This window comes from Polyodon spathula, chromosome 9, assembly GCF_017654505.1.
Source record: "Polyodon spathula isolate WHYD16114869_AA chromosome 9, ASM1765450v1, whole genome shotgun sequence".
Taxonomy (NCBI): domain Eukaryota; kingdom Metazoa; phylum Chordata; class Actinopteri; order Acipenseriformes; family Polyodontidae; genus Polyodon; species Polyodon spathula.
In genome coordinates, this window is record NC_054542.1 from 14,016,112 (window position 1) to 14,033,029 (window position 16,918).

Genomic DNA, 16,918 nt, shown 5'->3' on the forward strand with positions numbered 1-16,918 from the left:
GAATGGTTTTGTTATTGTTTTAGATGGCGTGGCTGCATGTGTGTGTGTGGGTATATGTGTTCTGGCAGAGACGAGGTTTGGCAGCTTGTATCTGCCAGTGAATGAAAACGCGTGCAGAATGCAGCTGGTGGATAATGAGATAATTGATAGCTGGTTAATCCCCCGGCTGAGGACATAAATGCGGCAAGCAAGAGAGTGTAGAGGAGGATTGCGGGACTATTTGGAGCGAGAGCATGAGCAGTAGCATGAGCATGAGCATTAGCCTTTACTGTGTCAGTGAAGTCTGTGACCATCCTGACCAGTACCTTTTCGAGATTTATTTTTGTTTCAGCCTTTTCTTTTGTGCTCTGTGAGCAAGTTTATTTTTGTTTAAATATTTTTTGTGTTTAATAAACGGCGCGTGCTGCGTCTTTTTGCAACTGCAGTACCTGTGTGTTATTCTTCCGGCCTCTGGCCTGACGTCACCGCAACGTCATTTCCTGTCACAGGCCATATCAGTGATACAGACTGCACTGTCTTTAACTTGTCTTCTTAATTGGTACATTTGCAGTAATTTATGGTTCCCTCAAAAAATTCAGTGAGATGGTGTCTAGTAGAAATGAACAGTTTTACTACCACATTGTTTTAATCAAGGGATGGTACAGTTCTTTCACATATCCATTTCATGTTTACAAATCATTCACTCTAGCAAGACATTACCATTATATTATACCCACGACAAAAACTCCAATGCCAAGTTAATTTAATAAAACTAGAACTGAAGAACTGAGTAGTACAGTTAGTTAAAGGTGTCATAAACACTCAAGTTGTTTGCGCCTAATTTTATTTTATAATATGAATTTTTAATGTCCACCTTTCTTCATTTCAGTGAAAGACTTGACCAATGTGTCTAGCGAGTAGCACATTTCTGTATAGGGCAGTTCCATTTTATCATAGGATTCAGTTATTTATGTCCACTGCATGTAAAGCTTCAATTAAGATACTCTAGCATGTTTTCTTGTGAACATATAAAAAAAGATACTCACCCTAACAGCCACTATATATGAGTGGTTAGTTTTTTTTTTTTTTTTTGTATTTTTGTATGTGTAAACATTATAATTGTACAAGATGCAAACGGCTCTTTTCCCCATTGCTTGATAGATTTGGTATAATACCCCTGACTTAAACCATATTCTTGTTAATTGTTAATAAAACTGTTAAACTGAACCATGCAATTAGTAGTAACATAGTGTATCTGCTTTTCTAAAGGTGGATCTGTGTTTTAGAAAATGGATGCAGACTCTAAATAGTCCTCCACTTTGTTTGACAGTTAAAGATTTACTTTACTTCCTTTTTGCCCTTTACAGATATGCTGTGTGAAGAATCGTTGCTAGACTGCTTTTATCTTTGTAGTAGCGCTACAGTGAAAATGTACAAATGCAGTCAAACAAGGGTGTTTAACAATTCCTGTTAATTGTTTAATACCTTTCCTGGCGTAAATTACACGTTTGAGTCAAACAAGTACAATGTTTTTAAATGTAAAATTAAACCTTTTGGCAGGTTTATGAAGTTGACAAAAATTGTCATTTGATGATCTCTTTTTTTCTTCTTTTTTTTTTTTTTTAAGTAGGACCCATTTATAGTGAAATTCAATGAACCTTCACCAACAGAACATCATGTGGCTGTTCATTCAAGGTGCCTCTGTCAACCACTTCCATCTGAAATGTACTGGCTTGTAACAGCTGTTTAGTACAGGTGGTTGAGCATGCAGGCTTGTCTTTATTTAGTATTAGTGGGAACAAAACAAAAGAACCAAATGTACTGTATGTATAGAGTAATGATACATGAGTGACCTTTATGTAGATGCACTGGTAAAAACAAACTGAAAAGCTGCTTCAAATGCGACTTCCAGTGTGTTGACTAATAAGTGTTTTGCTCAAGGACTTGTTCGTGGAGAAGTGAGTGACCCCCATATCAAACAGTAAGAGGGCTCTGGGGGCGGGCATAACTGCTGCAATGACTGTGACAGCTTAAGCAGCTGCTATGCCTGCGACATGTGATGCAGTAATTTGCTATTTGTAGGGGTGTAGCACACATTCTCTGTAGTGGTCTCTCATTACTGCTGAACACGCTTTGGTGTCTCTTACTGTACGTGAAGAGCTGCATTTTTTTTGTAAGTATGCAAGTGGCCAATATACTCCTTGGTTCAGTGGAAACTTGGTACTTTTGATTCCATTGTTTTTTTTGTATTCCATGGTTTTGTGTTTCCATGCAATTTACTTTTATTAGGGTCTTAGAGTTAAACATGCAAAGGTGATTAATTAAGTTTAGGTCAGCCCTATTTGATTGCTTTATTTAGATAATTCAATAGTCATAGTTGCGCAGTAGTAGTTTATTTTTCTCCAGGTTCGGATTGTTTTAACTTTGATTGCACTTGATTTACAAATATAGTCCTGATTTTGTATTTGATACTTTATTGGACTAATTTAGACAGTAGGCTAAACATTGTATTCACATGTTTTTGATATGTATCATCAAGTCATTTTTTTTGTAATTACAATACTTGGATATTACTGCTTAGAAAGTTAGCATGATGCAACAGAAAACAGTGTTTGCTCATCCAATGTGTGCCCTGTCGTGATCTACTGCGATTTTGAGCAGGACGTTATGATTGAATTCTGAACAAATGCGGTAATTAGTCATACAGAATAAAGCATGGTGTATCAGCATGTTTGAGATCCCTTTCTTTTACATTTTTGTAAGGTTTTAACTTGTTACGCGTTTAGTTTTTTTGTTGTTTTCACTCATTTATCTGATAGTCCCAGAAATTTGTAGTGCTCCTCTTTTTTATTGCAGATTGGTAATACAGTAAGAAGATCATGTCGGCAATTTTAATTCAAGTAACCTTAAAAACAACAGAAGAGATGTACTTTGTAGGGACATGCTTGTTGATTGTTATGATGTTTTCCTTTTAGAAGTTTGTAATGTGTTTTAAGGGAGTGTTTTCTATTTTTACTGAATTTGTAAGATTTTTGCCGGGTTGTTGTGTACAAAAAGTTTTTTCCCTCTGAAATGTTTTGCAACTTCTGTATTGTGTTGCAGGAAAAGTACAGTAAATTCACTACAGAGTAGCTCAACATGATGCAATTGTTAATATGATGTTGAACATGATACAATAACCAATGATAATATTTACACGTATAGCAAGGTTGTTCCCAGGTATACTCAGCAGTGCTTCAGTTCTTTCTTCCAGACAACGCTTTTACACTCTTTACATATTTACAAGCTTAGTCAAATCGTTAGTATTATCACGTCTTTTTTTTATAATTTTTTTAATATATTTTGGGTAATTTTGATGCTTGTTCATATCTGGCTTTTATGCTTTTTTTGTTATATACTGTCCATACTGTATCTGTCATACATATGTATTTGTTTATTTAGCAAGGAGGGTACCCATTGAAATTAAAGCATCATTTACTAGGGGCAATGGCAAGACAAAACAAATGGCAGCAGTCACAAGCAAGTCAAGTGCTGTATCACAAACACAAGTTGAATGTATTCAGATATTGCAATATATTAACAATAAAATAACAAAACATATTAAACGTTAGGAATCACAAAGGCCATTGAAAATAATTACTCCCAGGTGGGCTGGCATTTGTGCTCTCACTTTGTAATGAATGAATAGGTACAATATTTATGTGTTCATTGTATACATATAACATATCTACTAGTGTATATTACTGCAGGCACATGCTTGATTTGTATAAACTGTGTTTACTGTTGCATTGATAAACACAATCCAGTCTTTTACAGAGTCTGATGCAACACTACAGTATCACATGTGGAATATTACTTGCTCTGAAGTGTGTGACCTCCTCATGGAGAGGTCTGTTTTAGGCCCTGTTTTACTGGAGGTAAATTTAACTCATGATAGAGCAGCAACTTTTTTTTATTTAGTCTGCATTAAAATAGAAGCTAGAGAGGTGATTTCCAGGCGTTTTTAATTAACTGTTGGATTAGTTGCACTGGATATGAAGGCATAGGGACAGATTTACCAAGCTTTATAAAACACTGTTTTATAAGGAGATTTTTGATAGATTTCAGGGATCATTCTACATTTATTTTTGGTTATCTACAGTATATTCCGAACCCATTTTCATTGGTTGCTAGATATCCAGGATACATCTAGAACCTTTGGTAGTTCTGACATATCGTTTCACCTTGTATTATATAATTTGAAAAGTTGTAAAACTTCAGGTAAATAAATATTGCAATTATGAAGAAAAAACATACAGTGCATTAAGACATACTATAAGAAGTGACCTACCAGGAACAGAGACATTTAAAAGTTCAAAGAATTCTCACAACTACTGTATGATCTCCATTTAAGCAAAAGGCCATTGAATAAGTAAGTCAATAACTTTTCTATCTAAATAAAGGTCAATAACTTTCATCCTATAGGTAAAACAAACTATGCCCAGACAACCAAACTATTTTGGCCCGACATTGGCCCAGATCTGGCTGCCAAACTGGCCCAAATCTGGGTGCTGGTATTGGTCCAGTGTCTTCATGCACTCCGGGCCAATATTGGCCCACATGTGTTAGTCCAAATGCGGCAACCGCCTTAGAGCCGTATGAAGCACATCTGGCAGACTCTTGGTCCTAATCTGGCACATACATGTGCAACTGGCCCATTGATGGCCCAAATGCAGCAACCGGCTTGTAGCCATATTAACCACATTTGGCCCAGTTAACATTAACAATATATCTATAAAATTGCAGCCTCCAATGGTAACTGGGATTTGAACTGGTCCACAGACTTTTTAGTATATTGTTGCTTAAATTAATTATCCCTGACCATATTACAGCCTATTAAATAAAATTAAACCACAGTAAATGTATCATTAATTGAGATGTTTTGTTATAGATTTAAAAAAAATCATATTTACATTACAACAAAACACAAAATAGTTGGTCTTCATTTAATTACTTCATTTATGGAAGGTTGTCACCACCATGTGAAATAATGTTTGAAAAGACAGGAATGCAGATACAAACTCTTAGTACCGTAATAACCTTTCTTTTATTAAATGCATTATTTGATGGCTTTCTAAAAGTGTCAACATCTGGCATAATGTCAGTTCAGTAGTCTCCTGCATTATTCACCAAGAAAATGTATTATGTTCTGTCATGGATATGTCATTATTTAATCATTTTAAACCTATTTTATCCATAACCCTTACCCTACAGGATAATTCAGAACTCTAAACCAGTTTGAAATCTCCAATAATAATCTCCAATAAATAATCCAATAATAAATCTCCAATAATAGTCATAGCAAAATTATTTTTTAGTTTACCATTTAAATAAGTAAATTTATTTGTAACTATAATGCTCTTTATTTATATTTTTATATTATATATATATATATATATATATATATATATATATATATATATATATATATATACACACACACACACACACACACATACACAGTGCCTTGCAAAAGTATTCAGACCCCTGACCAATTCTCTCATATTACTTAATTACAAATGGTACATTGAAATTTCGTTCTGTTTGATATTTTATTTTAAAACACTTACTCAAAATCACTTATTGTAAGGTGACATTGGTTTTAGTTGGGAAATATTTTTAAGAAAAATAAAAAACAATATCTTGCTTGCATAAGTATTCAACCCCCACACATTAATATTTGGTAGAGCCACCTTTCGCTGCAATAACAGCTTTAAGTCTTTTGGGGTAAGTATGTACCAGCTTTGCACACAGTGTCGGAGTGATTTTGGCCCATTCTTCTTGGCAGATTTGCTCCAGGTTGTTCAGGTTGGTTGGACAACGCTTGTGGACCGCAATTTTCAAATAGTGCCACAGATTCTCAATGGGATTGAGATCAGGACTTTGACTGGGCCACTGTAGGACATTCACCTTTTTGTTCTTGAGCCACTCCAATGTTGCTTTGGCCTTGTGCTTGGGATCATTGTCCTGCTGAAAGGTGAATTTCCTCCCAAGCTTCAGTTTTTTTTAGCAGACTGAAGCAGATTCTCTTGCAGTATTTTCCTGTATTTTGCTCCATCCATTCTTCCTTCAATTGTAACAAGATGCCCAGTCCCTGCTGATGAGAAGCATCCCCACAGCATGATGCTGCCACCACCATACTTCACTGTAGGGATGGTGTGTCTTGAGGCATGGGCAGTGTTAGGTTTGCGCCACACATAGCGCTTTGAGTTTTGGCCAGAAAGCTCTATCTTGGTCTCATCTGACCACAAAACCTTTTCCCACATCGCAGCTGGGTCACTCTCATGCTTTCTGGCAAACTCCAGACGTGCTTTCAGATGGTACTTTTTGAGTAACAGCTCCTTTCTTGCCACCCTCCCATACAGGCCAGTGTTATGCAGAGCTCTTGATATGGTTGACTGGTGCACCATTACTCCACTCCCAGCCACTGAACTCTGTAGCTCCTTCAAAGTGATTGTTAGCCTCTCTGTGGCTTCTCTCACAAGTCTCCTTCTTGTTTGAGTGCTGAGTTTTGAGGGACGGCCTTTTCTTGGCAGTGCCTGGGTGGTGTTGTGATGCAGCTTCCACTTCCTGATTATTGATCCAACTGTGCTCACTGGGATATCCAAACACTTGGATATTATTTTGTACCCTTTCCTTAATCTGTGCATTTGTATTACTTTATCTGTAACTTCTGTAGAATGCTCTTTGGTCTTCATTTTCCTTCAGATTCACAGCCTTACCAATGATCCTTCAACAGTGGGGTTTTTATCCAGAAAATGTGACAGCAACTTTAATGGTTCACAGGTGGAGGCCAATGGTAAGGTAATTGTGTCCTCGTTAGGGCAATTTCTTTCATCGGTGCAAACTGGGAGCTTCCACAGCACAAGGGTTGAATACTTATGCAAGCAAGATATTTCAGTTTTTTATTTTTCTTAAAAATATTTCCCAACATAAAACCAATGTCACTTTACAATAATTGATTCTGAGTTTCAGTGTTTAAAAATAAAATATCAAACACAACTAAATTTAAATGTACCATTTGTAATTCAGTAATATGAGAGAATTGTTCAGGGGTATATATATAAAATATATATATATATATATTAATATACTGAGTTGCGCCCCTTTCACATGACCGTCTGTGTCGGTTGTTTGTTTTGGGGAAATCCATTTCAAGCTTTCTTTTCGATTGCTTCCAAAGCGTAAACAATTGTGTTTAAAAGATGTTAGCAGCTGCTAACAAATAAATGGCTCAGAAGTTTAATGGATTTTTTTTTGCTGTCCATTTAGCTATACAATACTGCTAAGTTTAAGGGTCTACTGGTTGCTTGTCAGTTCAGGGCAGAATTAATGATATTTCTGACGTAGTGTACAGGCATTTTTTTTTTCTTTTCAAATGACCATAGCTATAGAGTAAGAGAAAAAAATGCGGTCATTTAAATGTCACTACTACTAGCCGTATTAAATATGTTTTAAAAAATGTTGATGTTTAGTTAAGTTTGATATTAATTATATTGATGCAGTTTTAAGAAATGTAACGAAAGCAGAACTTTACTTACCACTTTGCTAGAGCTTAGTGAACGATCGTCGAAGCACAAGAGAGTGACCTGGCCGAAAGTTTACGATATTCAATAAGTCGATTAGTTAGTTTGGGCAAGCAAACCACCGTTTGGAATGCTAGTGATACGAACACTATGGCTTTTTGAATGTAAAAAGCTCTCCAAGTTTCTGGTGCATTTGGTCTCCTTTGTGGGCACCCGTGGTGTGGGGGGGGGGGGGGGTGGTTGGGGTAGAATGGTCAGTTGTCCTTTGATCTTTATGGAATTGTGCATTTTTGTGGATTCTTTTGCTATGCCTTTTTCGATTTTCTGTTTGTGGCTTTTAGTGTCAAAACTTGAATAAATAAAAAAATGGGTTTACCATAACATTAAGACTCTGTTGGGGCACCCAACATTTCCTCATGGACCTTCAGTTTTTTTTTTTAGTTGAGAGTCCTGGACCCTCAATGGGAAAAAGTTTTGGAGAACCCTAAAGTTCCATTACAGGTGGCCCCACCAATATACAGTACAGAGAGAGTGTAGGTTGGCCATTACATTATTTGAATAAAATTAGGAAATCTGTTCAATTCCGGGCAGTTGGTATTCCCCAGGTAAACTCAAAGCAAGTTCAAGACCAGGTGAAGAGAGATATAAAGAAACCCCATTGATGGATTTTTCTTTTTTTTTTCTCGTTTCAATTAAGGTTTATAAAAGGGAATTCTGACATTGGAAACATGGTCTGTAAATCGCTTCTCAGTTTTGGGAAACAGCTCCTTCGCATCAAAGTGGTAGACTGCAATGCTGAGGAGAGCCGCCTGTCCAGATGCCTGAACACATTTGATCTCATCGCCCTTGGGGTTGGCAGCACCCTGGGAGCAGGTGTCTATGTCCTAGCTGGAGCTGTGGCCAGAGAGAACGCAGGGCCTGCCATCGTCCTGTGCTTTCTGATTGCTGCCCTGGCCTCAGTCCTAGCCGGCCTCTGCTATGCAGAGTTTGGAGCTAGAGTACCAAGGACTGGGTCTGCCTACCTCTACAGCTACGTGACTGTCGGAGAACTCTGGGCTTTCATCACTGGCTGGAATCTGATTCTGTCCTATGTGATAGGTGAGTATGTGCAGAGGAGGCTTCTATGTAATTCCATACAATGAAAATTATGTCAGGCATATTTCAAACCTTTATTTCCATATATGTGTGTATTGCATAAGAATGTGAGCCAGTGCACCTATACAGAAATCTGTGGTGGACTACGTTATTGTTAAAACCACAATACTGTAAATATTATTATGAAAATATTGTAAATGGAAAGTCTTGTTCAGCGGACTTAGGTGTTGATTGGATCAACCTGTACCCTACTGGGATAAGCCATCCCTGGATTTTATTGGAGCATTTTTCAGAACTGAATTTTATCACCTATTTTTTGGGTAATGGCAGCAAAACTATCTGAACCAGATATAAAAAATAATGTATTCTACGCTACTATGTATGGTTTACTTGGTTATGAAAACTTGCTATAACAATGCTCCTTGACTTTAAAATTGATTTTACACTGAGAGTGTGGGGCTATGGAAATAACAAAGCCATGTTTAATAGTAATCATCACCTGCTGCAATACACATTTATGTATCCTGTATCCCAGCAAAGGGTTATAATGTGGTCCACAGAAATCAGAATATAGCATAACACGATGACAAATCTACCAATCTAATTAAAACATATGTAAACATTGGGTTTTTGGCATTATCTTTTAAAATTACTGGCCCTTGTTGAAGATCTAGAAGTCCACTAGTGTTTCTCCATGTACCCCCAGCCCCTCTCATACTGACACATGCTCATTCCATCACTTTCTCAATTCTTTCGTCACAGACCACAACAAGATTGTACACATTATCAGAGTGGTTAAACCATTAAGAGTCTTTTTCAGAATGCTGGTCTATGGCAGACTTCTTTCTGCTGTTTTATTGTATTAACTAATTGTAATGAGATCAGTAAATCTCTGCTTGTAGAATACACCAGCAGGTGTTAAATACATCTATCTGTTTTATGAGTAACATCTAGATAAAGTTAACTTCAGCTGGGGACTTCCAAATCCAAAAGTACCTTAATTGTGGAATGATTAATTTTGTCACAATTAATGTAGTTAAAATCATTACTTATTTTTCATAACAGTAGGTTGTGGAATACTAGTGAGTCATTTGGCTGATTCTAAGAGACTGTGACTCCTGTTATTGAAAGTCCTATTGGAATTAGAATTTAAAAATAGTAAGAAAATAAACAATACACAAAATAATAATTAGGCCACTGAGGATCACAAAGATTTAATGCATTTCAATGCTTTCATGTGTCCTTTACTTTGTTATCGTATCTTTCAAAACCACACTGCTGGATATTTATAATACGTCAGGTCACATCTATATCATAACATATCTCCCTAAATGTATCCCACCACATACTCAAAAGTGTAATGGGGTAGCTGGAGATAAACAAGTCAGTAGGAATTTCAGACCATGACCACTGCTCACTTCCTACAAATAGAACAGGTTTCAATCATAAAATGCACAGCCTACAAGAAACACCCCTGAACATCTCCTCCCCCTAATACAAAAGAACGCATATCCCATTTACTCATTAGGAGATGCAATGGCTGGCAGGCTGCCCCTACTGCTGCATACTGCTTAAGTCTTTGAAGCTGCCCCCTGTTCCTCACCTGCGCCAATACAACCACAAGGGCTGGGTTCAGTAATGAAACAGTTATAATTCTATAAAGGAATGTAAGGTTGCTTATGACCAGCATTCACCCCCCCTTTCCATAGAAGTCCACATTTCTAAAAAATACAAAAACTTAAAAGCAATTGTGGTGACTTTATAAAACTCAAGATCTGAGTATGCCTGTGGCCTCAGCAGAGTTTTCTAACTACAGCTGGTACACCATTATTCAAATGAACCTGTCCAGCATTGTTCTTGAAAAAATCTGATATTTCTGAATTAAAGTTTTAAACAAGCAAGCATCCAAAAGTTTTTCAACACAAGAAAAGAGAAGAAAAGTTGCATAATTCAAACCATTACAGGTTTTACTGTAAGTCTTGCTTGCAAATGGATGCAACAAAAGATGGAACCGAGCATGGGAGAAAAAAAGATTTGTATTTAAACATCTTGCATATACAGTGGCTTTAGAAATCACATAATTAGTTGAATGAAGTCCACCTGTGTGCAATTAAGGTGTTTGATTGATTTCAGGTTAAATACACCTGTCTCTGTGAGGTCCCACAGTTGGTTTCCTAACAAAAACTACATCTTGAAGTGAAAGAACATTCAAAACAAATCCGGAATAAGGTTCTTCAAAAGCACCAATCGGGTAGAATATAAGAACATTTCCAAGGCAATGAATATCCCCTGGAGCACAGTAAAGTCCATTATTAAGAAATGGAGAGAATATGGCACAACTGTGAATCTGTCTAGAACAGGCCGTCCTCAAAAACTGAGTATCCGGGTGAGAAGGGCACTAGTCCGGGAGGCCACCAAGAGGCCTATGGCAACTCTAAAGGAGTTACAGTCTTCCACGGCTGAGCTGGGAGGCACTGTATATACGGCAACAATAGCCTGGGTGCTTCGCTGAACTGGCCTTTATGGGACAGTGGCAAAAAGAAAGCCATTGTTGAAAAAAACTCACATCAAATCTAAGCTATAGTTTGCCAGAAGGCATGTGGGAGACTCTGAGATCAACGCTAAGCCCTGTGTTTGGCGCAAACCTAACACCCCACATCATCCTGAGAACACCATCCCTACCATGAAGCATGGTGGTGGCAGCATCATGCTATGGGGATGCTTCTCTGCGTCAGGGCCTGGAAAGCTTGTGAAGATAGAGGGTGAAATGGATGCAGCAAAGTACAGAGAAATTCTGGAGGAAAACCTGCTGAAGTCTGCAAAAGACCTGGGACTTGGGAGAAGATTCATCTTCCAGCAGGACAATGACCCCAAACATACAGCCAAAGCCACACTGGAGTGGCTTAAAAACAAAAAGGTCAATGTCCTGGAGTGGCCCAGTCAAAGCCCAGACCTCAATCCAATTGAGAATATGTGGAAAGAGCTCACCAAAAGGTCCCCATCCAACTTGACGGAGCTTGAGCAATTTTGCAAAGAAGAATGGGCAAAAATAGCAATGTCTAGATGTGCAAAGCTGGTAGAGACTTATCCAAATAGACTCATGGCTGTAATTTCTGCCAAAGGTGCCTCTACCAAATATTGACTCAAGGGGGTGAATACTTATGCAATCAATTATTTTCTGTTTTATATTTGTAATTTAGAACAGTTTGTAGATTTTATTTTTCACTTTGAGATTTTGTGTTTTTTTGACACTTTGGACTTTTTATGTGTTGATTAGTGGCAAAAACACCTAATTAAATCCATTTTGATTCCATGTTGTAACACAATAAAATGTGGAAAAGTCCAAGGGGGGATGAATACTTTTGAGAGTATTCCATTTCTCTTTCCACAGGTACGTCGAGTGTAGCTCGGGCGTGGAGTGCTACCTTTGATGAGCTCATCGGCAAACACATTGAACACTTCTGCCGGGTATACATGCCAATGAAGGCCCCTGGAATCTTAGCAGACTACCCTGATATCTTTTCTGTAGTCATTATCCTTGTTTTAACAGGTAAGATTGTTATTAGTATTTATTGCACAGAAGTATCTTGACTCCTACCAGTGCAATGTCGTGTGGTGTCTGTTGGTAAGCTCGAGTAGTGATGATAGAGGTTTGTGTATGAGATGAAATTGCTGGTTATGTTAACCCTTTTACCTTACTATAGCAAAGCATGTGATAATGAATCACATTTGTTCTATATGTGTTTGTTTTTTGTGCTAACCCTTTCATTCATGCAGAATAAAGTTTTTTTTTTGTTTTTTTTGCAACATTATGAATACATTTGTTCAACAAATGCTACAGGATTTCTTTCAGAAATGGCAGTTTAATAAATAATCCTAATCAAAAAGAGCTACAGTAACATTCATCCATACATTGCACCATACACATTTCTCTTATCAGCAGTGCATACAGTTTACATTTGAAAAAAGTGATGCAACAATGGTATTTGTATTAATGTTTATATTAATTGAATAACATTTGCATAATATATATTTTTGTTGGATTGCATTAATTTCTGAGGTAGACTATATTGTACAGATACTGTATTAACAATGGAAGAGTATATGGTGTTATCCTCCCCAAATTAGTGTGCAAATCACATACGCGTTGGACTAGGCAAGGGATTAGGCAATTGTGCCTGTGATTTATTAGTCCCGAATTTTTATCACTAAGATATGCAGTTATACATTCTGACAATCTATTTGTGGATACCAAGATGTTTAGTAAGCTTTTAGACTGTAGGGATAAAACAGGCAACAAGTTCACTCTCACCACAAACTAGCACAGGGCTTTTTTTTTTTTTTGTCAGTTTACTCCCTTGTTGTTTGTATACAGAATATAGTTAAATAAGAATACTTAAACATTTTAACGTAGTGTATAGCTGATACAATGGCATTTCGGACAGCTGTATCGCATCAATATCAGGGTCTCAGTAATTCCCATCAGAAACGAAATTACAAACCAGTATCAGTGATTTAACAGTAGGTTTACCATCTCTTCCAGGGCTTTTAGCTTTCGGTGTGAAAGAGTCTGCCATGGTGAATAAAGTCTTCACCTGCATCAATGTCCTGGTTCTGCTTTTTGTGGTTGTGTCCGGGCTAGTGAAGGGAACTATAAAGAACTGGCAGTTGAACGAAGAGGAAATGATCAATGGAACCAACATTTCATCTTTTAAGTGCGTATAATAATAATAAATAATACTAATTATACACCAGCAAAACAGTAAGAGTATGTATTTATTTGTGCACTGTGCTTGTGTATTTGTTTTGTGTCCAGTTTTACAGAGGAAGAGTCTAAGGCGTGGAAGTATGGAGCTGGGGGGTTCATGCCCTTTGGCATTTCAGGAGTCCTCTCGGGGGCAGCCACCTGCTTTTATGCCTTTGTGGGATTTGACTGCATTGCTACCACAGGTATGGACTAGGCCTTTGGAGACATTTCAGCTTAGCAGCAGTACCACCACATTACAAATGGCATTAACAGAAATTTGAGGTCAAAGTATTTCCCTTATTTCAACATTTATCTGTCTTTAAAAATATAAAAACAAGTGTATCTGTTGCTGGCTTTGGATGGAAAGAATCCATCAAAAAACAACAGACATTTAACCATCTAATGCTACCATTGGATATTGTCTAGACCAATCCATGCATTGGATAACATGGCATCAAAAGTCCGAAGAAGTTATTAAAATGGAAGCTTGAACAATGGCCCACCCCATGCCAGTCATTTGATAAAGCATTTCCAATGCTGTCTGTTTTTTCAAGACTTTTTTGTTTCAGCTTTGAACTAAATCCCTGTACAAACTTGTCATTTTTGATAACTTGTGATTTTCAGACATCCAGTGCCAATGGTGGATTATATATTGTCTGCATCTCTTTACAAATTGACTGCACTAATAACAATATATACAGTACACGTTCATTGTTGAACTTAAATCAATTCATATGTCTAAAAGGTTGCTAGATTAACCACTGTATTTTAATCAATTACTGTTCAGAATTGCTCAACCTTTGCTTAATTTTAAATTATGTCTTCTGAACTGAATATCATGAATTTCCTTGGAGAAGAATAGGTGGTGTAGACATTCTTCTGTAAAACATTGATTAACTGGAAACTAATCATATAGTTAAGTGGTGTTGAAAAGCAGTTGATAAAATGTAATAACTAATCTGTCAATCTTTTATTAACGAATGACTCTTTTAAACTCATCTGTCAATGGGGATATACATTTTATTAGTGCTGCCAATTTATAAACAAAAACAGTCTTGGGACAGTTTGTCATCCGATGATAGCATTGTACTAAGACAATCGTCCACAACTGCATTGAATGATGTTTAAAATTCAGACTGTCATAAAAGACAACTTTATAAGGGGAGAGAATGAAAATATAAAGGCTGAATTGGACACTGTTTACCAGTGTCTAGCATGGTAAGAGGCCTTTGTCTAAAACTGTTATTTTTCTCCTTTTTATGGAGTTTGGATACCATGCTGTCCAATACATGCATTGGTCAACAAACAATATTCAATGTCTGAATTGAATGGCTTCAACTCCATTGTTGCCAGCCTTATGATCGGTACTTGGCTTTCATAACAATGTTTGCGTTTCCTGATACCCTGGAAGCGTATACTATGTAAATGAATACACTTCTATGTAAATGCGTACACTTCTGTGTAAATGCATACACTTCTATGTAAGTGCATACACTTCTATGTAAATATTATTTTAACATTTTCATGTAAACATTGACTCAAATATTTTGTGTATACCTGTTTCATTTTAAGAAAGTTCACCTCAAAATAGGTTAGCACCACTGGCTAGACGAAACACCATAGATCATAATCTTCCTAGTCTTCATTTATCACAAACAGGGATGCCGTGGTATTTATAGACTAAATTCAATACCTCATGTATCTCTTGTAAATGATTGGTTGTCGGCATTTCGTTTTTTATAATGCATTTAGGCAGCACCCCACCCTCACTAGGTTTTCGATAACAGGAGCATATCGCCCCTGTCATTCCTTAGCCAGCTGCACAGGAGGTGGAATTTGCAGCTGCTTGGGAATACTGATCCTGAGAACTTGCTACATAAATCCTGGTTTATCAAGGTCTTCTTTGTAAAAGTGCAGTTTTTGTGAAAGGTACCGTGACTAAAACTTAATTTTACTAAACAAAAACTAGTTTTATATTTTGGTTTCAATAAAATGGTTCAAATTGCACTTTGATGTAAAGACCTTTATAAGTCTGGCCCATTGTATCATTTTGTCACATATTAGTCCACTGGGTGATTAATTTATTTTATATGGTATTATTTTTTTATGAACTGCCATTGTACAATTGCTGTCCTTTCCTGGTAAAATATTATTTGAAGTTGGCTTGATTTGTCTTTGATAATAATTGATATTAGGCAAAAATTTTATGTTGACGTGAATACAGACTGCCTTACAAGTTGACCCTTTCACAGAGGATATTGTTGCCTGTTTAGATGCTAACTGGCCATAGGTTTTGCTTATTCCTGGTGCTTTCGTGGAGTTCCTTCAGTTATATCAGGTTACGTTTGGCCTCCTCCTAATAACCCTGTATGAATTATTCATCCTCCAACTCCTGTTTGTATCCATTTTGTTATTTAGGAGAAGAAGTAAAGAATCCCCAGAGAGCCATTCCGATTGGGATTGTGGCCTCCCTCCTGATCTGCTTTGTTGCCTACTTTGGTGTATCGGCTGCCCTGACATTAATGATGCCCTACTACATGCTAGATAAGAACAGCCCCCTGCCTGTTGCCTTCAAGTATGTGGGCTGGGAAGGAGCCACATACGCAGTGGCTGTTGGTTCACTGTGTGCCCTCTCAACCAGGTAAGATGTCCTGTCTATAGTGCTTGTTGACTGATTCAACTTTTACTGTACATGTCAAAAAGTAGCTCTAGAACTTAAAGGCACCAAGGCTGATAACCACGGCTTTAAAAAATGTTTTATTTCCCCTTGTCAGCATTAGTAACAGTATCATTATACTGAAAAGTCCAGTCCAGTAAAACTAGAATGATCATATTAGAAACATGAAAAAGTAGATCACCACGACACATATGTATTACACTTATAAACATGTAAGTTTGACATACAGATTGAGATTCCCTCATATACCCCACTATTCTTGTGCTCTCAACAGCTTCTATGATATGTCAAGTCACGTTTCGTCACAATTGGACAAGCTCTTCTCCATAGATATAGGGTTATTCATAATTCTTGCAACATTGTTGTTTTCAATTGTGCTTAAATGTTGACATTGTTGAACAATCCTCTGGTGACCAAACTGCATCACAGCAAATCTGACAGACATTTTTTCCACGTACCCTTCAATTTTTGCAATGCTCCGACTATATTGTGCTAATTGTGAATCACCCTGTATGTAAACATACTGTATCTACAGACAGCATCGATATATCCCAAAATGAAACTCAATAATGTTATCGTAGATGTATGTAAAACTTTTAAATAACAAAACAGAAAGACACTCTGATGGACAGACATAATCCAAATACCCAGAGATTATTATGCATTAACTTGTGCTTAAGAAAATCCTGAGCATGTTTCATCACAGATGGATAATCAATTCTGTAGATATTTGCAAAACTCGAAAGTTGGACATATGTACTGTACATATCCACCTCCACTATATCCCCCATTGAGGATGTGAAGTGGTAATGCAGAATTAGTTTTTTTAAAAGCCTTGGTCATCTACTTTTTCTA

The 16,918-nt window shown here is 37.0% G+C and overlaps 1 protein-coding gene across 5 annotated transcripts in view; it reads left to right on the plus strand.

The window, feature by feature from the left end:
* Window positions 1-16,918, plus strand: part of LOC121320419 (high affinity cationic amino acid transporter 1-like) — a 66,468-nt gene that overhangs the window by 20,269 nt on the left and 29,281 nt on the right. For 4 of the 5 annotated variants that reach the window (XR_005950841.1, XM_041258734.1, XM_041258733.1 and 1 more), the window contains 5 exons: window positions 8,242-8,642; window positions 12,031-12,189; window positions 13,183-13,354; window positions 13,456-13,589; window positions 15,805-16,027. Coding sequence is in view for 4 of the 5 variants with exons in the window: in XM_041258734.1 (XP_041114668.1) it covers window positions 8,242-8,642; window positions 12,031-12,189; window positions 13,183-13,354; window positions 13,456-13,589; window positions 15,805-16,027 (1,089 nt within the window). In the remaining variant the exon portion in view is untranslated. Of the gene's footprint in view, window positions 1-2,090; window positions 2,153-8,241; window positions 8,643-12,030; window positions 12,190-13,182; window positions 13,355-13,455; window positions 13,590-15,804; window positions 16,028-16,918 lie in introns of those variants that run through there. The other variant, XM_041258736.1, reaches the window with a different exon arrangement.